The sequence below is a fragment of the Capsella rubella genome, unplaced genomic scaffold (assembly GCF_000375325.1).
Source record: "Capsella rubella cultivar Monte Gargano unplaced genomic scaffold, Caprub1_0 scaffold_5, whole genome shotgun sequence".
Lineage (NCBI taxonomy): Eukaryota > Viridiplantae > Streptophyta > Magnoliopsida > Brassicales > Brassicaceae > Capsella > Capsella rubella.
This window is the reverse complement of record NW_006238919.1, coordinates 3312920-3336113: the sequence shown is the minus strand read 5'-3', so window position 1 is coordinate 3336113 and position 23194 is coordinate 3312920. Positions and strand designations below refer to the sequence as shown.

The following is a 23194-nucleotide window of genomic DNA, read 5'->3' as shown; positions in this document are numbered from 1 at the left end:
TAAGTAATATATATATATATATATATATATATATATATATATATATATATATATATATATATATATTTATAAATTTACACACATATAAAGATAATATGTGTCTATAAAATATAAGCTTACACATATTTTTTTGATAAATTTCAAATTTTATTAAAATTTTTGTTAAAATTAGGAAGATGACTGTTTTTAAAAAGTGGTATTTTGATTAAAATTAGGAAGATGACTGTTTTTAAAAAGTGGTATTGGAAAATGGGTATTTTTGAAATTCTCCCTTAATTATAAGAGATTTAAAAACATCGAAACCTATATTGATGGAAAAATGAATATGATTAATAAAAACGAAAACAAAAAAAATTTAAAGTGAAACAAAACTAATTATTCTTGGGAGATTAAAGTTAAAAAAACTAATAATTTTTGAGAATTAACGTGAATATATTATTCTTGATGATATATTTTGATTTTGTTGTTTACGTATTTTTATTTTTTTTGCCACCCGTTACCGTTACCTTGCGAGGAAAAAGATTTTGAAAATTTATATAATTTGATAGGAACCAAAAAACCTCTAAACCTACTACTTTATTTCAAGGGGAATATGCAAATTAATTTTTTTACCATTCCTTTTTGAAAAAATAACCCCTCTTGTTGTCCATTGAAAAAAACATTCCCTATTCCAAGTACAAAATTACTAAATTACCCTTTTAATGCAATTCATGATGGAGAAAATAATATTGTATTCCTATTCCTTCCAAAACTATCCCGCCAAAATTTTTCCGACACAAATTTTCCGGTCAAATTTTATTTTTAACACAAACTTTTTTTTTGCCAGAAAACTTTTGGCGGAAATTTTTTTGGATGGAATATTCTAACACATGTGTTCGAAAATGGGTGGTGTTGGTCGACACCAAAATATTTTTTGGTTGGACCAAATTAATTTCAATTGCAAAATCGATTTGGTTTGGGTTGGTTTAACCCTAGGGCTCAACTTTTAAAAGAAGAAGAAGTCGATTATGGTTCTTTTCAGCTGCTTTTGCATATTTCAGAGAGTGAAAGTTTCTAAGTGTTCTCTAGTGAGGTATTGTGAGTTTCCAATGAGGTTTGAGACTGGTTCTTAATAGTTCTAGGCTAGAGAAGGCTAAATCCATGGTTGTTTGGATGTTTTGATGTTGTTCATTTAAAGAGGTGAGTGCATGACCAAGAGTTATCTAAGCAGTTTTTGATCCATGTTTTGGGTGATTTTTATGATTGTTGATTGATTTCCTTGCTTGTATTTCTGTTTTCTGTGTTGTGGTACCTATGTACGTCCATTGGGAGAGTCTTAACCGGCTATGGAGGGCCAGGAGAAAGAGATCCGTCAATGAGAAGCGATTGGAGTGATGTTAGGGTTTCAGTGACAATCGACAATACTCGTTTGTTCGTGTTTTCAGGAGCGAGTGTCGGCCGACACCAGTTCACAGCAGTGGCTAAACTTTGTTAATTGTTTGCTTTGTATTGTAATATTGTTTGCATATGACTTATACTGCTTGTGTGTACAGTCCAGTAGTTTGTATATCCTAGTAGTTGGGATGAGTGCCACACTGAGTATTTCTAGAAATACTTATGCATTTCTTTCTATGATGGAGGTAAAGGCAAAGTGTGACTGTGGAATCAAGGCGAGGAGAGAGTAATGATCTAGGGGCTCGCTTGATGTTTTATGCTTTTTATGTTATGACCTTGTTAGGAATGTTTAGTTCTAAAACTTAGAAGCATGTTAGGGTGTTATGTTATCAGAAATTCGGTGATTGCTGGTTTGGCTGACTTGTTTCTTTGATGCTTTTGGTTATTGGATTGTTAATTTAAATTTCTTCCGCTGGTTATTACTTGGTTTGGAATGGTTTGTTCTGGATATCTGGTTTAGTCTGCTTTAGTTGGTTTAAATTGATTTAGTCCAGTTTAGTTAGTTTAAATTGATTTAGTCCGGTTTAGGTAGTTTAAATAGAATTAGTGTGGTTTAGCTTGGTTTAATTGTGTAAATCCGGTTATGAATGTACTCCAAAAAAAAAACGGGTCGGGTTTCAAATAATATGTTCTCCATCATGAGTTCCATTGAAAAAGGGTAATTTAATCATTCTGTACTTAGAAGAGGGTTTTTGTTTCAAAATGGATAACGAGATATTTTTGCAAAAGAGTATGGTAAAAAGTTTATTTTTGCAAATCCCTTAGGTTTTATAATTAGCAAGAATATATATATATGTTTGAGTTTATATTAGAGAATTAGGGTTTAGGTTTTACAATCAACGAAATTATTTGTCAGTTTGAGTTTAACTATATAATATTTTTGTTAATGATCTTATTTTATATGTATAATATTAAAATTTATTTATTTTAATTAGGTGACAAAAAATACTTGGGTTCACCCCTAGTGAAGAACCTACATATTTATCCCCTATTAGCTTAACCAATAAAATTGGAGTAATATGCCACTTCATATTATATTTTAAAAATAAATCAAAACAAAAAAATTAAAATTATTTTAATGGCTTTTTTGATAAAGTTTGAAAATGGGTATTTTGAAAAGGGGTATTTTTCTAAATTCCCCTTAAATAAAAAAAATTAAGGAAACAAAATCTATAGACTTTTTATTTAAAAATAATATATGTCAATTTGGGTTTATAAAAGACGGATTAGGATTTATATTTTACAATCAAACAAAATTATATGCCAATTTAGGTTTATATAGGAATATTAGGGTTAAACTTTTATAATTAAATGTAATTATATTTCAGTTTAGGTTTATAAATAAATACCAGGCTTTAGATTTTACAACTAAACAAAATTATTTGTTTGTTTGGGTTTATAAAAGAGAATTAGGGTTTAAATTTTACAAGTAAACAAATTATATGTCGGTTTGCGTTTATAAAGGAGGATTAGGGTTTAGATTGTACAACTAAATCAAAATTTATCATTTTGGGTTTATAAAATTGGTCAGGGTTTAGATTTTACAACTAAAACAAAATTACATATCCGTTTGGGTTTATAAATGATGTTTATATGTATACATATGTTGTTTCCATAATCTTTTTTATTTTGTATTTTATATTTTATTTTTGTTTTTAAATAAAATAGACGTGACATATTACTCTAGTTTTATTAGTTTAAGCTAAGAGTGTGTGAATATGTCAATATAAGAGCATCTCCAAAGAGAAGATATATCTCTTCGTTACATGTTTCTCTCCGATTAGGTTATGGTGTTCGATAATTTGTTCTAGGATTTTGATATTGGTTGACCTGTTGTGCAATTGATTGTGGTATGCTCTTGTATTGATCGATAGATATAAAGCTTGTTGTATATGGATTAGTCTGAATTTATTATGGAAAACCAAATTTATCATGTAGTTAGAGCTAGATAAAGCTAAGGTGTTCAGTTCTAGCATTTTATGGTTCATCTGTTGTGGTAGTAGTTGAGGTATGCTGTTGTATTCCTTAAACAAGAAAGCACATATTTGATTGATATGAAGTCCTTGGTTGATTTATATCAAATCTAAGGATTTTAAACATTCTTGTTTTTTATCGGCAAAACTTAGTTATAATGAATGCTCTTTAAGTGTCGTTAGTTTGATAGCTTAATCTTGCTATAATCCTTGTGTATCCTTTTGGTAGTGTGTCCACTGAGGTTAAGTTAAAGATTGACGAGTTGAAGTCAAAGCTTGAGAAAGAAAGGTAGGCTATTACATCTTATCCTTCATGCTTTTGTGAATGTTGGTTTGGAAGATGAGATACAAATGTTGATATTTTTCTCTCCTTGATTTACAAAATGCAGACAAAACTTTGCCAAAGCACTTTCAAAGAGTTCAAAGGAGTTCTAAAGAAAGATCCCAAGATGATTAATAACTTAATTGAGTCTTTATAAGTATAATAAGCTAAATTCTGATTCATATTTGCAGTGTGAGAATATCTTGAAGGATGAAGCTGCCAAGTTTGAGGAGATTCATAAGAAATTCATTAAAGACAAAGATGATCATTTACAGGGTTTGAAAGGTATTATTTCTATTGCCTTCTGGTTTTGTCATCTCTTACTCTTAAAGGTAATAGTCTTGGTTGTCAAAAATGTCTATTTCTTTCATTACCTAAGTAGGATTTTACCGAAAGTGATGATAATGTGTTTCTGCTTTATAGACATTGTTTTATAGTTTGAGGAACCTTTCTTTCTTTCTCAAAAGTGTATGAGTTTCATGTCTTCTTGTTTGGCCAAGTCTCTGTTTCCTTTTATCATTGTGTGTTATTGGTGTTTGAACTATGACAGAACATAATAGACTTGGGGAGGAACTATGACTGAAATTGAACTGTCATGTTGTTGTAACTCATGAAAGACAAGTATAGAGTCAAAGTGTTAGATTGTTGTCTCAATGTGTTTGAATCTATTACTGTTTTGGACAGAACACATAAGCTTTATCTTGTGTATGTGTGATTGATGTAAGATTGATATGGTACCCGTGATGCATACAAGTTGGTGGACCCGTGATGCATACAAGTTGGTGGACCTGTGATGGCTCCAAGTTGTGATTGAAGATTGTGATACACCCATAAAGAGCATATGGGAAATTCAGCATAAAGACTTGTACACGTTGATTGTAATTAAGATTTCAACTAAATGTTGTATGAAATCATCTCTATATTTTGTAAGCTTTAAATTTCATGCAACGCAATATAATTTCGAATCTTAATAAAATTTATTTTGTACCAATTTATTATAAAATTGCTTTTAAAATTTATTTTACTTAAAACCTATTATTTATCAAACAAGAAAAATATTTATTTTCATATACCCCTAACGAAATTCACCAATGGACAACCAAAAAATTAATGAATCCTAAACAAGTTATTAACTTTACTTTAATCACCATTTATTAATAAAAAATAGTTAATAACTTCACTAATAGGAGATGGTCTAAGGTGAACCCAAGTTTTGTGACATATTCTGATTGGCTAAAAGTGAAAAAGAGTGAATAGAAGGGTTCACCATGAATCCAAGTATCATTTCCGACATAAACAAGATAATACATTTTGTCCAAAAAAAAAAAAAAAAAAAACAAGATAATACATTATTTTGTTGTCTCATACATAACATTACTTTTGATTTTTGATTAAACTGATAGGCGACGAACACGAAGATTTATCAAGGAACCTCTTGTTGTATCTGTGAGCAAACCAATGACCACCAATCAAATATGTTGAATCCTTCGATGTGATAAGGGTCACAGATGTCACATACCCCATAATGATATGATATGATATGGTATGATATGATATGGTATGAGCAATTATAGAAAAATCACACAAACGTCAAGATGTCACATTCCCCGTAATCTCATACTTACAAGATAAGGTAACATGTGTTTCAGTGTTTTCTATTGTAAAATTTGTTTGATCAAGGATATGAATTAGAAAACAAATCCAAAATAATTGTTAATTAATGAGTTTTTTTCAAAAAAGTATTTTCTCATTTTTAATTCAATGATTTCATTTTAATATTTTCTTAACTTACAGATATAAAATTCAGATAGTAATATATATATATATATATATATATATAATTGTTTGGAACTCCTCTATAATAAAACTCAATGAGTTTATATTCTTTTAAAATTGGAAAATTGTCTTAAATACCATAATAATATGTATTTTTCCAAAAGCACCACAAAACTAAAACTAATTTTTTAACATTCAAAACTAATTTCTGAATCCTAAAAACTAAACTTTACCCGTAAAAACTATACCCTAAATATAAATAAACAACACAAACATTAAAAAGATAATTCTACATATTCAAAAAAATCATCTTTTTATGTTTTTTGTGTTTTTTGAAAAGTAAAACTTTTGTGGTATATTTGGTAGAAAAATTAAAATGATAATTTCCCTTAAAATTTTACAAATATAACCATAATTTAAAAACTTTATATAATGCCTTTTACATTAAATGCCATTATTACATCTAATAATTATGATGTTGATTGGTTCTCTTGCTATCATCCATTAATGTAGCGGTCGGCTAAAAAAGGAAACGTTCTTTAACTTTCATTTTCCAATATGAATCTTATTTTCATTTCACTATGATTTTTATTGGTTTAATATATAAATTATTATTATTTATTATTTATTTATGTTCGACCATTTCTTCTTCTATATATAAGAGACGCTATAGTTCCAAGCTAATAACTCTTCAAACTTATAACGCTATAGTTCCAAACTAAAATGAACATGATTTGGAACGTTTCAATATGTGTTACAGCTTTAGTTGTTGTACTGATCAGTAGATGGTGGTACCGATGGTCAAATCCCAAGTGCAATGGCAAGTTACCTCCGGGAACAATGGGGCTTCCGATCATCGGAGAGACACTAGACTTCTTTAAGTCTTATGGATTCAACGAGACTTCACCCTTTATCAGCAAGAGAATGTCCAGGTAAAATATTAAAACATCAAGTATGTTTATTTATTTTTTTAATAACTAAGAAGTTTTATATCGAAGTCCATACATTTTTTCAGACCCGTGACCATAACAAATTATATCCTTTAGTAAAAAAATATCAAATCTTATGTAATCTTGTGAACGTTTTAGGTATGGGCCAATATTTCGGACCAACATTTTTGGATCCAACACCGTGGTAGTGACAGACCCTGATGTAATGGTCGAGGTTTTTCGACAAGAGAACACGGCTTTTGTATTTAGCCTTCCGGATGCGTTTGGCATAGTATTAGGAAAAGATGATGCTATAGTCAATCATGGGAAGACCCACAAGCATTTCAAACAAATCACACTCAACTTTCTTGGCCCTGAGGGTTTAAAGAAGAAGTTGATAGGAGGCATGGACCGAGCAGCCTGCGAGGGTCTTAGATCAAAGGCTAGCTTGGGGAGCTTCAATCTTAAGGAGGCAGCTGAAAGCGTATGTACATAATAAGTTTTTTTGTTTTTGTTGGTATTGATGAACTAAAATGATTTAACAATATGTTTCTTTGTCGTATGCTACTTTTGTAGTTGATAATTAAGCACTTGATTCCCAAGTTGATAAGTAACCTCGGAGCAGAGGCTCAAGAAAATCTGATGGACATCTTTATGGCCTTCAATCTTGATTGGTATCAGTCTTTCTTTAGTCTTTCTACCTGGAAATCATTGTATAGATCCTTTACGGTAAGTAATTATTATAGGATTTTTTTTCAATGTAGTAAATCCTAAAATGGTTCATTTAATTAGATAAAAATGTAACATATATGTATATATTTATTGCATTATATTGAAAACAAAAAATACCACAATTTCTAAAGAAATTCCCTTGGATGACATATTTTAAGTTTTTTTTCAAAAATACCACAATTTTTTTTTATTCCAAAAATACCACGAAAAGGTTATTTTTCCAAAAATACCATAGACATAAAAATATGATTTCTGAAGGTGTAGAATTATTATTTTTTATGTTTGGGTTGACTTATATTTAGGGTTTAGTTTTTAGGGGTAAGGTTTAGTGTTTAGGATTTAGAAATTAGTTTTGAATGGTAAGATTTAAAAATCTGGTATTTTTGGAAAAAAGTATTTTAGTGGTATTTTTGGAGAATAGAACTCATTATCCAAAAATGCAAGTTTTAGTGGTATTTAAGAGAATTCTCCAAATGTCTAAATATTGTCTCTATCAACTGCATCCAGGCAAGCAGAGCCGTAAAGAAGGTGATAAGTAATGTTCTCTTATCAAGGAAAGAATCGGGAGAGAAGCATGACGATATCCTCAACACGGTAATGGAAGATGAAGTTTTAGATGACAAATACGTTATCTTCCAAACCTACGTTATTCCGATCGCCGCTAAAGATACTACTTCTGTGATGATTTCCATGGCAGTAAAATACATTACAAGTAACCCTAAAGTTTACTTAGAGTTGAAGGTAATAATTAATATATATACACATATAGCTAGCTAACAATTTTTCTTAGAGTTGAAGCATGGGTATGACATTATATGCTTATAAATATGGCAGAGAGAGCATAATGCTATCCTTCAAAACAGAGTTGATAAGAACTCTGGAGTGAGTTGGGAAGAGTACAAAAACAACATGAGTTTCACCAAAATGGTAACTTTTAGATATCCATATATATATATTTGGAAAAAAAGATATCCATATATATAGTAGTAAAAATTATCCCTATAGCCACTTGATTTTTTGCGGCTACGCTATATTATTCGTGGCTATAACGTCGTAACTTAAATAATTTGTGGTTTTTATAGCCACGAATATAAGGCACATCCATGAACATGAAAGTGGTTATAGAGAATTTTTTTACTAATATATTAGTAATTTCAATTACAATATATATATATATATATATATATATATATATATGATAAATAATAAAACACAAAGAATATGTTGCAATGCAGGTGATTAATGAGACTCTTAGGCTGGTAAATATGGCTCCTGTAATGTTTAGAAAGACTTTGGTAGATGTTACAATTCAAGGCAAGTAATACTATTAAAATTCGACCACTTATTCAAACATATTCTCAAAGTTTTTTTTTTTCTTAAATAAACATTTTGTGGTGCGAAATTGGTAACAGGATATACGATTCCAAAGGGTTGGATGGTGTTTCTTGCAACTTCATTATTGCATTATGATCCTGCGATATATGAGAACCCTTTAGAGTTTAATCCTTGGAGATGGGAGGTATATACTGATTCTAATCTTTGATATCTAATTAATAACATCATCTAAAGAATGCAAAAATTAATGAAAATAAATGTGAAACAGGGCAAAGATGTGGTTAATTTTTCTAAGTCATTCATGGTATTTGGAGGTGGAATGAGACTGTGTCCTGGTGCAGAATTTGCAAGGCTTCAGGTTGCAGTTGTTCTTCACCATCTTGTTACTAACTACGATTTCACAATGGCTCAAGATAGCGAGGCTACTCGTACACCACTAGTTTCTTTTCCCAATGGCATGCACATGAGCATCTCTCCCATCAACTAATTTGGAGATCTTAATGCTATCTAAATGAAATACGTCTATATTTAAGTATTCATGATACTTTTAAGTTTCATTTTCACATTGAGTATAACTCAATTTCTATCCAAAAGTAATCAAGATTTGTTTAAAGTTAAATGAAAGTGAACACATGATATAAAAATATACTTTTATTATTTAACATTTTGGTAAGCATTCGTGATACGTGTGTTAATATACAGATGTGTCTATACGGAGTAACCACGTGCAAAATTTACAATGAATTTACCTTATGAAAAGAAATCATCGTTAACATCACGTCGTCTCTTGGGTCTTACCTTAACAACTCAATGAATTTACCTTATGAAAAGTAATTCTATTTCCTCTTTTGCAGAAAAAAGAAGGTGGGGAAGTTTATACTTGAAGTATCAATGGCTATAAGAATCGTTCATAAAAAAAAAACCTAAAACTTAAAGAACGTGACGACGTTAACGCAATTAATCTTTTGTTAATGATTTTATTTTTCAATTTTCCTTTTTATTTATTTTATTTCCTTAATTTTAGTTTTTAAAGATAAAATATAGTGTATCATTTTAGATATTGTGTGACATATCACTCTCCTATTGACTTAAATAAAAGGAGGTGAATGAATGGGTTCACCCCTATAATTGTTCTTTGAATAATTCATTTTAATGAGGAAAAGACTTGGGTTCACCTATATTATCTGAACCAATAAATTTAGAGTATTATGCCACATCATAGCATGTTTAAAAAATAAACTAAAATTAAAATCAGAAAAATAAAAACAATGAAGGAAACAAAATCTGTATACTTTTAATAAAACATGGTTAACTATATTTTTGAGGTTTATATCTTATAATTAAAACAAAAATATATATCAGTTTGAATTTATAAATGGGGATTAGGGTTTCGATTTTACAATTAAAAAAAAAATTATATGTCGGTTTGCATTTATAAAGGAGTGGTTAAGGTTTTGTTTTTACAATTAAAATAAAATTATATGTCGATTTGGGTTTATAAATAAATTGCTAGGGTTTGGATTTTACAGCTAAAACAAAATTATATATCGTTTTGGGATTATAAATGAGTGGTTATAATAATTTTTAGGTATTTTATCAAAAATCTTAACCAATCGAGCTATTAACACTTGGTTCATTCAGTTTATTTCGTATATAAGTCATGGAGAGGCTTTCACTATCTCATTCTCAAATATTTTTGTGATCCTGACACGTGATTAGTAGATTTTAGAATACCATATATATAATTATTTGGGTGATTTGTTTTCTATTAACTAGTAAAAGAAATCTATGATGACAGCTAATTGTAGGGTATTTAACTGACGTTGCATGTTATTTCTAAACCTGATTTGTTCATAATAACATGAAGCGACAGCTAAATTAACCAATCGTAGAGGTTTCTGTTTCTTTATATTACATATTGCTGCCAAATCCGGAAATATGTTTATATGTTTCGAAAACATTTTTAAATTTTATATGCGAGCGATTCTTTAATTTCGAAAGATTTTTAAAAGATTTTTAATTCCCTACTATATATATATCGCGGACGTGATTCATGTGAGCGATTCTTTAATTTCGAAAGATTTTTAAAATTATAAAATACCAATCATCAGACAAAATCGAGATATCATATCTTTTCCACATTATGTCAATTTTTTTATAATCCGGACACCAAAAATCGAGAGATATGATCACATATTCCAATTATAAAGATATCATATATATACCAGAAATATAAATATTTGGTTCTTTGTAATACTTATACCAGCTCACTAAAAAGATTCTAACTCCAATTATATAGATTAAAATAATCACTATGAAAATGGTTTTTTAAATATTGTTTGTTTTATTTCAAAAATCTTAAAAGTAGCATTCATATGATTTTAACAATTAAGTAAGGAATTTGAGTTTGCTCAGTACTTATCTGTCACACAGTACACACTATATTAATTAAAGGATTATAGGTAACCAAGATTTTTCTTTTTTTGTTTTTTTGGCATTGTTACATAACCAAGGTATCGGAAAAAAAAAAAAAAAAAAGATATAGAAATTTATCTTGGTTTATTTTGATAAAGAACATTAATATTTTTAATTTTGTATAGTAGATGTAAAATTAATACATTCACTATTATTAAAAACATTATGTAATAAAATCTGTAATGATGATTGTTTAGTTTGTAAGTCCATGATTAAAACTATGGATGAATGCAACAACCCTTGAGGAGTTTGGAGTCATGGACCGATCCAAAATATGGATGGACTGATGATGGCCGAGAGCTTTGATCGGATACTACGAACTGATATTCAGAAGACGTATGGGGACTATGGACCCGTAAGCCAAGAGCTTGATTTGCCATCGTGACCCAAAGGATCTGTAAGATCTCTTGTTTCTTGTCTCTACTGGAAATTGATGGTTTCTTAACAAATCTTAGCTCTAACAATAATGATTTTGTAGCTAATAACAAATCACAATTTGTTAAGAGACTACCAATAATGATGGCCGAACAAGACAACCAAACAAACTAAGGTTACGAATGGTAACCATACTGCACTACAAAACGAAAACCGCACCGCAACATTGCTGTAACAGTGTCAAAATATCTGCATATACATATATATTTATGTATTTCCGTTACTATTTAAACCGCATTGCACTTCTCCTGCAGTGAAAAACGCAGTTACCGTTTGAAGCCTAACTATGAGGACGGATCCTTATCGGTAAAGATATGTAAACTAAACCATTTTTGTAACTTAATGGTTAACCTAGATATTCGGGAATTGACCATTAGTTTTTGAACGTGAATCAAGCCTGGTTGGTAAGCAAATTGAATTTATGACTTGGTCGAGTAAATGATCGATCTAAAGTGTAAGGGACAAGGGTGATTAAACATGTACAAGAGCTTGGTAAGAATTATTAAACTGTTGTGTATAAAATTAAAGAAACGTTGAAAAAAAAAATTAAAGAAAGAAGAAGCACAAACGTGAAATCTTTTGTTCAGCAGACGTCAGGGATTAGGTGTCATAAATTCATAACTAGAGAATGGCCCGTGCTTTCGCACGGATGATGTTTTTTAAAATAAAGATATAATTGGATTTATATTAATATTTGGTATTCAATAGTATAGGATAAACATAATAGTCTTGTATATTTTAATTTTAATTCTATAGAGTTAAATCGCGTGTTGATTTGTATATTTTAACTGTATAGAAAGTAAATAATATATACAATAGTAATTAGGTCTGGTTTTAATATAAGTACGTATATATTATATTTTCCCTAAAACCGTTAAATTTATCAATCACGGACATTACCTCAACGGTGTATAAGAAAATGCAATCTTTTAATATAATTTACAAAAATTGTATATCGGTTGAAAGATAACATAAGTGATATATAACAATTTCATAAATTTGGATAATCTATTTATGAATACCTTATAAATAAAATTTAACTATTGGCAAAAGTATATGATAAACTAATCTGCTAAAATGTTAACAAAAAAGGAAAATATGATAAATATTGTAATTGTAAACAATTTTAATATAAAATTTAATCTTTAATCTACTTGAAATAAGGTAAATTAAATGTTTTAAGTTTAATAATGTACAAAATATTTAAATTTAGAAATATTAATGAAAAACATAAAAAAACTGAGATTTTTCACCTAAACTATTTCCTTAATTGAAAATTATAATACCTATTAAATCTTTTAGATATTCGAAAATAAGATTTAATTCCAAGACCCGATTAAGAGACCTGTTTTAAGAGATGACCAGAATATCTTTCAAAGTAATGCTATTTTAATATTTTAAAATTTAGTTTAAATTAATTAAATGCTTACCAAAATTAAATTTATTATCATTTTTATCTAAAATCGGTTAGTAAAAGAGGTAATATTAGTTGAAATTTATTTCCTTCCTTTTTCGTTTCTGAAAATGATTTTTTCTTATAAGTTTTTAAAGAAAAAATGTTATCAATCAAATTTTTTATTTCATAAAATGTATATTATTTTTATTCATGGTTAAAAAATATATTAGTTACATAAGATCTTTTAAGATATCTTGCATATCTTATGTTTCAAAAAAATATTTAAGTATATATTTTTCAAATTTATTTTCTCTTTTATAACAATGAAAATAATTTAATAGTTACAATAAAACCACTAAAATACATTTGAATTTATCTTAAATTTTATTCCTTAGTAGCCTTACATGCACCTTTTGGTTATAAATTTCACATATATTAATTGAAAACTTTAAATTATTCAGGAAATAATGAATACTTATATATATATATATATATATTATAAAACTTTAAAAGAAAAGGAGTGCTATTTTTGAATAATAAGTAATTAAATGTTTTCAAAATTAAATTGGATTAAAACCTTTAATACGAAGTTTTTGAATAAAAAAAGATGCACAAATATTAATTTAATTTCTTTTGTTTACTTTAAAAAAACGTTTTAAATATAAATGATTTTAGTTAAATAGTTTAGGAAATATTTAATTCACGTATAGGAATAGTAATGAAGACATAATATATTGAGATTCTTCACCTAATAAATTTCCTTAGATAAAAATTATAATATCTATAAAATCTTTTAGATATTTGAAAATTTAGATTAACGATCAAGATTTAATCTACAAATAAACGATTGCGATAAAATCTTAAATGCATATATATATATATATATATACCATGTAATTTAGAGGAAATTTTTTTAAAAGGAATAGTAACCATTTTATTTAACTTTTTTTACATATATGATGATAAGAAGTAGGACTAAATAACCTTCGAATGCATAGCACGTTTTTTGGGTTTATTGGGGAGGATGTTGTTGATCTTCGTAGTTTTCCCAAAGACCTCAAAATCTCAAGCTACTACATCAAAAAAGTAGATTACAATTAGTTGTTTTAAAAAAATTAAACACAAAAAGTAAAATATTATGAGTAAACATTGATTAAAAACGATATGAAAGCATGTGGTGTGAAAATTTGTATTAGTTCATGCTTTGTTTTGTGAGATATATATTTTGTCTCGCTTTTGAAATGAATGTAAACTAAGAAAACATGTAATGGTTTATATAGGCTGTAAAAATGGGGTAGTTAATATTTTAGAATATTTGGTTTGAGATTTAGTTTTGAAAAGAAATAACTTTATTCAATCTCAATCACTAAATTATCGTGATTTTATTGTTAAATATTAAATATTATATCCGAATATTCCATTTTTAGAAGACTTAGAATAACAAATCATGTTTATATTTAATAGGCGAATTTAATTACCATAAATTAGTAAATTGTTATAAATTAAGATATAATCCGTTGATTTTGCCTATCATAAATTAATGATTAAGGAAATATATACATATTATGGATTTTAAATGATTAAGGAAATATATATTCAAAGAAAATCGAATAGGATAATGATTACTTAATAAATAATTCTTCAATTTTTAATATATAATGAAATGACAAAAGTTTATTTATTTTTAATATATAATGAAATGACAAAAGTTTATTTATAAAAATCTTACAAATAAAAAGTTATATTATCAAATGTATTTAAAAAATGTTAATATAGATTGATTTGGTTGGTCAAGTTAAAAATTAAAATAGTTTAAAAAGTCAACTACATTGAATATTCCATACTAAGAAAACATGGAATGGTTTCTATTAAAACAAATATTAAAATACTCAATGTTTAAAATTTCGATCAAGATCTTTATAAAATATTTGAAATTAAGAAAATCTTGCCAATTAAGCTAAATTTTAGGCATTGTATCTTACAAATAAAGTTAAATATCAAACGTAATAATTATCTTTCCTTTAATATTGAAAACCAATTTTTTTTTTTATCAACTGAAAAATGAACGATGGAGATTAAATCTCTAAACCCGATTAACATATCCGTTTAGTTAGTTAGATCCGCGTGTTAACCCAGTTAGAAATGATAATTATTTCATTTTGAAACTATAGTGTAAATTCATTGTGTACTTCAGCTTTAATAGTATAGATTATAATAATTAAGGAAACACGTGTTTCTGTTATAATATATGTGTGATCGAGGATATTAGAAATTAGAAAAACAAAACCAAGAGGATTGTCAATTCAGATTTTTTTTAATAAGTATTTTATTAACTTTAAATTATATTTTCACATATTAATATTAATATATATATATATATAGTACTGAAAATATTATAAATGTTTTGATACTGCTCTTTAATAAAACTCACTGAATTTAAGTTTTTTTTTTAATCTACATATATAATCAAAATTCAAAATTTATAGTATAGTATAAAATTCATTTTACATTAAAGGCCAAAAACATCTAATAATGACGATGTTGATACGTTTTCCTCTTTCGACCACTAGAAAATGCTGGATTTCAAAAGTTTCTTTCCATCAGTATTTGCAGTCACCGACAATAGAATAAGGAAAATAACTATTAATTAAAAAAAATATATGATCAAGTATTGTATTCACATTAATTCTCCAAAAATAATCATTATTTTCTAAAATAATATTAATTTCATTATAATTTTTATTTGATTAAATATTTAGTTAATCCCTAGATAAATCAAGAAAACGTTATGTTTAAACATAGAAACAAAATCTATATTTTTTGAATAATGTTGAAAGTTCAAAGATAAAGAGAATCAATATATGTTGTACTTAATTTTCTTCTTCTCTATATAAGAATATGCTTGGGTTTAGCCGGTTCTATTAAATGTTATGTTCAATTCGCAATTTTGTAACCCAAAAAATTGTAAATCTTTAAACATTTACCAAAATGGCAAACTAACAATTGATTCATAATTATTTTAGTTTGACCATATCTAGAAATCAATATGATAAAGAGAATAAAATATATTTTGTACATGTGTTTGCTTCTCTATTTAAGAGACGCTATAGTTCCGAGCTAATAACTCATCAAACTTGAAAGGAATACTAAAATGGACATGATTTGGAACGTTTCAATATGTGTTACAGCTTTAGTTATTGTACTAATCAGTAAGTGGTGGTACCGATGGTCAAACCCCAAGTGCAATGGCAAGTTACCTCCGGGATCAATGGGTCTTCCGATCATCGGAGAGACACTAGACTTCTTTAAATCTTATGGATTCAACGAGACCTCTCCCTTTATCAACAAGAGGATGTCCAGGTAAAATATTAAACCCTTAACTATATATAACTTTTATTGCAAATATATACATGTTTGTAATCTTGAGAACGTTTTAGGTACGGGCCAATATTTCGGACAAACGTTTTTGGATCCAACACAGTGGTAGTGACAGATCCTGATGTAATGATGGAGGTTTTTCGACAAGAGAACACGGCTTTCGTGTTTAGCCTTCCGGATGCATTTGCCAAAGTGTTAGGAAGAGATGATGCGATAGCCAATCATGGGAAGCCTCACAAGCATTTCAAACAAATCACTCTCAACTTTTTTGGCCCTGATGGTTTGAAGAAGAAGTTGTTAGGAAACATGGACCGAGGAACCTATGAGGGTCTTAAATCAAAGGCTAGCTCGGGGAGCTTCGATATTAAGGAGGCAGCTGAAAGGGTATGTACATAAGTTCCTTTGTTATTATTATTTTATGTTTTTAATTTTGTATTCATGATAAATTAAAATTATTTATTGTTGCTATGTTTGTAGTTGATAGTAAAGCACTTGATTCCCAAGTTGATAAGTAACCTCACAGCAGAGGCTGCAGAGAATCTGTTAAACATCTTCATGGCCTACAATCTTGATTGGTATAAGTCATTCTTTAGTCTTTCAACCTGGAAATCGTTATACGGATCCTTTACAGTAAGTAATTTATTCTTTAGTCATTTGTTAAAAGATCTTTTATAGTAAAACTTTAATAAAAATTGATAACATTAGAATCATGATACTTTCTTAATTTATAAAGTTTTTATAAATATTAGTTGGTTTGCAAAAATAATTTAGGGTCGATAAAATATAGGTGGTGCATATCCTATACTATTAAAGCGGAAGTACCACAACATATTTAACCAAGTTTTTCAACATACCTACGAAAACTTTTCATTGAGTTAAATTTAAAAACCAAATCAAACATATGATTTAAGGGTAGTCTACGGATACCTAATCGGGTCTCAAGAATTAATTAGGTCTTTAATTACGCAAATAATTCATAACCATTTAAACTGATAGCATATATTTAAGGCGGGATAATAAGGGGTAAATCCACAAAATGCAATAGTTTATTACAAATTGTGTGAAAACATAGAATGAGTCTTAAACTGAAACAGAGGTAGCTACAATTAAAACTAATTCATCAACTATGGGATTTTAACCCAAAAAAAAAAACTCATCAACTATTGGATTTTATGCTATTCATACAACTAAAACTCAATTTAAGATACTAATCAATTAACTAATACAAAAATATGGGCATTTGCCAGAACACGGGTTAGTAACTAGTATAATATATGAGCTATGGTTTTAAACCCGAATGAGATTGTGAACTGGATTACTTTCCGGGTCGACCACGGTGTTATGATATATAAATAAAAATAATTATATCATATTTAGAAAATATGAAGTCTAACAATAATAATAAAGGGATCAAATTTGTAACAGTCTATGAAAAAAAAATTACACAAAATGTCTAAACATTGTCTCTATCAACTGCATCCAGGCAAGTAGAAACGCAATGAAGGTGATAACTAAAGTTGTCTTATCAAGGAAAGAATCGGGAGTAAAGCATGATGACATCGTCAACACGATAATAGAAGATGAAGTTTTAGATGACAAATATGTTATCTTCCAAACCTATATTATTCCTGTGGCTGCTAAAGATACTACTTCTTTGATGATCTCCATGGCAGTAAAATACATTACAAGTAACCCTAAAGTTCTCTTAGAGTTGAAGGTTATATATATACATAGCTAACTACTTTTTCACTTGTTAAAAGAAGACAAATTAAAGAAGCATAGATTTGACAATATATGCTTCTAATATGGCAGAGAGAACATGATGCTATCCTTCAAAACAGAGTTGATAAGAACTCTGGAGTGACTTGGGAAGAGTACAGAAACAACATGACTTTCACCAGCATGGTAAATTTTAGATATACATCAGTAATTTTCAATTATAATATATGATAAATATTTAAAACTAAGAATAAATATGTTGCAATGCAGGTGATTAATGAGACTCTTAGACTAGTAAATCTGGCTCCTGTAATGTTTAGGAAAACTTTAATAGATGTTGAAATTAAAGGTGAGTATTACTTTTAAAACTTGGCTACTAATTCAAACATATTCCCAAAATAGTTTTCTAAATTGAATTTTTTGCGGTGCGAAAACTGGTAACAGGATATACGATTCCAAAGGGTTGGATGGTGTTTGTTGCAACTTCACTGAGGCAATATGATCCTGCGGTATATGAGAACCCTCTCGAGTTTAATCCTTGGAGATGGGAGGTATTTACTAATTCTTGTCTATGTAAAGCATTTTCAATATCTAAAAACAAAAACATATCATCTAAAGAATGTAAAACATTTGATGAAAAATGTGAAACAGGGCCAAAAGCTGGTTAATTTTTCCAAGTCGTTCATGGTATTTGGAGGTGGGGTGAGAATGTGTCCTGGTGCAGAATTTGCAAGGCTTCAGATTGCACTTTTTCTTCACCATCTTGTCACTAACTACGATTTCTCAATGGTTCAAGACTACGAGGCTACTCGTACACCACTAGTTTCTTTTCCCAATGGCATGCACATGAACATCTCTCCCATCAACTGATTCGGAGATCTTAATGCTATCTATATTTAAGTAGTCATGATACTTTTAAGTTTCATTTTCACATTGAGTATAACTCAATCTCTATCCAAAACTAATCAAGATTTGTATAAAGTTAAATGGAAGTGCACACGTGAAATAAATATGTACTTTTATTTATTCGACCTATTCCCATAAATAATTTTCATTGAATAGATTACTTCAAAAAAATATAAATATATACTTCCGTTTAAGAAATGTACATATGTATATACAATTTGGGTAAACATGTCCTATTTGAAAATTGTATTGTCTCTTTGCATGACACAAGGTGTGTAGACTTTTCGAGTCTGTGATTATAGATTATATATGGGCTCAACCAAACTTTCAGATAGTTTCACAATTTAGTGATGTCAAATGGATTTCACATCAATATTTGTGTAAAATCTACATTACTTAATTACTTCTCTAGGGTAAATTATGTTGAGATTTAAAATTTTACTTAAGTATGACTGCAAAAAGTAAAACTGATCATAATATTCACTTGACAAATAAATTGGGTAAACTCTCATATACCTAACCTGATCGAAGTAGGCAATCAATGTTTTTACTTGATAGATAAGGTATTTAAGGAAAAGAAACATTTTAAAAAGCTAGAGTTTGAACTATTTGCGGTATGCTAGAAATTATGGGTTTCTCTATGGTAAATTAAATGGAAATTTTTCTAGACGTTATTCTAGTTTTTAGATTTGTAAACAGGCAATCTTTTTCGGGCAATGGTGCCAAAGCTTGATGTGTGTTAATCTTTTACCTCCAACAGGACACACCAATTTATAGTGAATCGGTCGTAGCCAAAGTCGGCCCAAAGGCTAAGCCCATGAAACATATGCTTGTGCACCTTTATTTCTTAAAACATTTCCGATCCTAAATTTTCAAAAGTCTCTTTAATCTAGTGGTGTAAACCTTGCTACGAGGGTAAAAGTTCTTCTCTTAGAAGTGGCCAATATTTTTTATTTGCTTGTAGCTTTCCATAGGATGAAGACGGCTCTAATCGTAGTATTGAATATTTTTAATACGCAGTTGTTTGGTTTAGTGTCAGGAACGATTGTAAGTATCAATGAGACAACGTTTGGCATTTAGGGGATCACATATTCGAGGCTAACCAGCTAAAGTCCTTATACTAAACTTAAGCAGGCAACGCGACACATAGGTCAAAGAATCAAAAACAGTTTCCATTATCGTCCATGAAGTTCCATAAATATCACTCATCTAAACTACGTTCCATAACATTATTCTATGCATAACAATATTCTATATATACAACTCCAATAATTGGAGTACTTGATAATAGGTTAGTCTAGTCCTAGACGTTCAGATATTCGGTTTGGTTTCGATTCGATATATTTCGGTTTTAGATACTATCGGATCTTGTCATTAAATTTTTAAAATTTTTATATAGGTCGGTTTCGGTTCGGCATATTCAGTTCGGTTTTTTTTACCCAATCATATTTGACCCAATATCTTCATCAAATAAAACACGTATATATGGTTGGTTGTTATATATGATCATATTTGACCCAAAAATCTTCATCAAATACAAAATCTTCATCTCAAATAATTGGGGTACTTGTTATAGTTTTAGACGTTTAGTTGTACAATTATGGCCTTATTTTTATATAATGGAAGTATATATGGTTGGTAAATAATTTAAAATTTAAATGTAAAAAAATATCGAGAAGCAAACCCATCGCTTTGTTGAAAGATATATTACCGACGTTATTCACGTGTTTTCTTGTAATATAATTCATCATCTTCAATTATTATTCTTAAAAAATCATTAATCACATTACTAACCTATCTTTTTCGGTTTATTTAATTTTGATACCATGTTACTAACATATCTTTTTCAACTCGATTCCACAAACGCAAATCTCTCATCCACATGAAAAATTCATGGTTCTGATCACAATATATTGGTTCTAGCAAAATTAGGTGATGCATATTAAACACATGTATAGATATGTTAGGTTGAAGTCAATAGCTTAGAAGCAAACAAAGCATTTAAGTCCCTCATTGTTGACTTTAAACATCTTTGGTGGTCCATGCAATCTAAATCATGTGATACAAGCAATCTCATTTTTTATTTAAATTATTTTATTATATTATTAAAAAATTTCAAAGGAAAAGTCACATCTTATTCAGAACATTTTGGAAAATATATTTTAAAAAGTTACAATAACAAGAAGATAAGAAATAGACATCTTTGGTCACTATGACTCAAAGATTTAGATTAGTACACTTGGATTTGGAGAGGCAAAGGCAAGTAGTTCTGTGTTCTGTTCGAACAATAACATTTCATCTTCAGCTAGTGTCACCCATGCTTCGACTCCTTGTCCGTCCTTAGAGTCGACCAACACGGTCACATTGTCTAGGATGGGAGAGACATTACCAGTGACCCAAACAGGAGATCCCCAACCGAAGCAAGCCTTATAAAGAGCAACCCTGCACCAGCTAGATACAACGTGTGTGTCATAAACCTCATAGCTGAACTTGGTTTCCGCCATTGCCCCAAGCAATTTCAAACCTATAGTCATTGATGCTGACCCTTCCTCATATTGAACCAAATGAGATACCTCCTCGGATCTTTTTTTTAGTTCCTTGACAATTTGTACAGTCTCCAAGTTGTCTTTCCCATTCAAGGTTAGGGTGGAGAACAAGGGGTTACCGATTAGGTTTTCCGACAAAACGGCGGGTATCTTGGGACGCAAGTTATTCGCTTGGTACAGAGCTTTCTCACGGGTTGTGTCTGTTGATGAAGCCACAACACATTTCCATATAAGTGAAGTCAAACTCTGAACCCGAGTGGGTCGAGGGACAGCGTCACTAGCGACTTTGTTCCTTAGCTCTTCGATCTTAGATGCTACGAACACAAATCTCTTTGTGATACTTGTTCTCTTACCTAGTTGATCCTCCCCTGGAACTTGAATGGCCCCGGACGCTGGTGGGTAAATCTTTGTGGAACCAAACTCAGGACTGACCACCGAGTCGCCCTCTCCTCGAGCTGTAGCAGCCCAAGCTTGGATAAAGTTTGAGATAGAGACTGCATCGCCGAGCTTATGACTCATGCAGACTCCGATGGCCATGCCACCACACTTGAAGTAGGTTGCTTGCACAAGAAGCAATGGCCATGTGGGAATGGGCTCTGCAGCATTTACAGGAAGCAGTTGTTGGAGAGATTTGGTGTCTGGGGATCTCAGAAAGTCCGAGAGAAGGCAGTCATCGACGCGTGAGTCCACAAAGACAGCTCCTTCATCGGTACTGTCGATGGTGACACCATTGACTCTTCCGGCGAAAGGGTGGAACTTTGTCAAGGTCTCGGACAGGGAAGTTTTGAGAGTTTGGGAAGTTTGTTCTTGAGAGATCAAATCATCTTTAGTGTAGAAAAGAAATGCAACGGCGTAAACCTGAGGGATTAGTTGATCCATAATAGAGAGTTGAAGAGTTGGGACATCATTGGAAGAAGGCTTTGATGGCTTAATGATTTCTTTGCCAATGGTTTCAACCTTCACTGTCTCCATCGTTTGATATTTTTCTTTCCCTTTCTTTTGTTTTGTTTTGGTCGTCTCCTTTTTCGACGAAGAAATGTTTCTTATATAGATTTTGCAGTTTTGGTTGGAAAACGAGAGTTTGTAGTTTTCGTAGAAAGTCGAGATATTTGTTATTTTGATTGAAACTATTATCTTAAGAGTTTTAGAAAAATAAAATAAAAAATAACAATAATCTACAACTTATAATTTGTAATAGCATTTGGTGCATCCAAAATTTTGATACAACTTTTTTGGATGTATTTTATTTTGTAAACATTTATTGCATCTAAACGAATTTCTTTTAATTTGAAAGTTGATAAATACATGTATAAATTGCGTTTATTATTAATACATGTCATGATCTTGTTTTATATAATAAGATCATAACAACATTAAAAATTCCCCACGTTAATTTACAGAGGAATATTTTATTATTATTAATATTTAGTCAACAAGATACTACCTTACCTACACAAAATAATTTAATTAGCCATGTGACAGACTGACAGTGACAACTAACCTTGTGATGGATTTGTTACAGTTCTCATTTATTTTTATATTATTTTATAATTTAATAAATTTTAAGAAATATAATTTTATTAGAATATGTCTTGGTAATGTTAAAAAAATAATAACCGGACTATTTTTCAGGTAAACGGGTTATTGGGCTATTTTTCGGGTAACTGAGTTAATGGGCTAACCAAGTTATTGGGCTAACCAAATTCGACCACGGGTCAATTAATTAAAGTTTATCGATGATTTTATATAAATTATACAGTTTTGTAAACATAAAAATAAAAATAATCATACCAAATTTAACAAAATATAAAAATTAATAGTAATAGTAAAGAGATAAA

The 23194-nt window shown here is 29.4% G+C and overlaps 3 protein-coding genes across 3 annotated transcripts; 2 read left to right on the top strand and 1 right to left on the bottom strand.

The window, feature by feature from the left end:
- The first annotated feature begins 6207 nt into the window (after positions 1 to 6207).
- LOC17887290 (cytochrome P450 708A2) lies at positions 6208 to 9125 on the top strand. The gene is made up of 8 exons (XM_023782660.1): positions 6208 to 6437; positions 6594 to 6918; positions 7011 to 7163; positions 7674 to 7907; positions 8001 to 8093; positions 8402 to 8480; positions 8579 to 8685; positions 8770 to 9125. Exons 1-8 carry the CDS (start codon positions 6229 to 6231, stop codon positions 8986 to 8988), a joined length of 1419 nt encoding a protein of 472 aa, XP_023638428.1. The 5' UTR covers positions 6208 to 6228; the 3' UTR covers positions 8989 to 9125.
- A 6818-nt stretch (positions 9126 to 15943) lies between these two features.
- On the top strand, positions 15944 to 18930 carry LOC17886644 (cytochrome P450 708A2). The gene is made up of 8 exons (XM_006290985.2): positions 15944 to 16167; positions 16245 to 16569; positions 16663 to 16815; positions 17669 to 17902; positions 17998 to 18090; positions 18175 to 18253; positions 18349 to 18455; positions 18556 to 18930. Exons 1-8 carry the CDS (start codon positions 15959 to 15961, stop codon positions 18772 to 18774), a joined length of 1419 nt encoding a protein of 472 aa, XP_006291047.1. The 5' UTR covers positions 15944 to 15958; the 3' UTR covers positions 18775 to 18930.
- A 1993-nt stretch (positions 18931 to 20923) lies between these two features.
- On the bottom strand, positions 20924 to 22404 carry LOC17886265 (BAHD acyltransferase BIA1). Its single transcript, XM_006290942.2, has one exon. The coding sequence runs from the start codon at positions 22326 to 22328 to the stop codon at positions 21036 to 21038; it is 1293 nt and encodes a 430-aa protein (XP_006291004.2). The 5' UTR covers positions 22329 to 22404; the 3' UTR covers positions 20924 to 21035.
- Between the last annotated feature and the right edge of the window lie 790 nt (positions 22405 to 23194).

Excerpts from the sequence above, each read along its gene's own strand:
- LOC17886265 (XM_006290942.2), bottom strand. The coding sequence starts at position 22,328 with ATGGAGACAGTGAAGGTTGAAACCATTGGCAAAGAAATCATTAAGCCA.
- LOC17886644 (XM_006290985.2), top strand. The coding sequence starts at position 15,959 with ATGGACATGATTTGGAACGTTTCAATATGTGTTACAGCTTTAGTTATT. Across the intron at positions 16,570-16,662 it reads TTAAGGAGGCAGCTGAAAGG|TTGATAGTAAAGCACTTGAT; the intron begins GTATGTACATAA and ends CTATGTTTGTAG. Across the intron at positions 18,091-18,174 it reads ACATGACTTTCACCAGCATG|GTGATTAATGAGACTCTTAG; the intron begins GTAAATTTTAGA and ends GTTGCAATGCAG.
- LOC17887290 (XM_023782660.1), top strand. The coding sequence starts at position 6,229 with ATGAACATGATTTGGAACGTTTCAATATGTGTTACAGCTTTAGTTGTT. Across the intron at positions 7,164-7,673 it reads CATTGTATAGATCCTTTACG|GCAAGCAGAGCCGTAAAGAA; the intron begins GTAAGTAATTAT and ends AACTGCATCCAG. Across the intron at positions 7,908-8,000 it reads AAGTTTACTTAGAGTTGAAG|AGAGAGCATAATGCTATCCT; the intron begins GTAATAATTAAT and ends TAAATATGGCAG.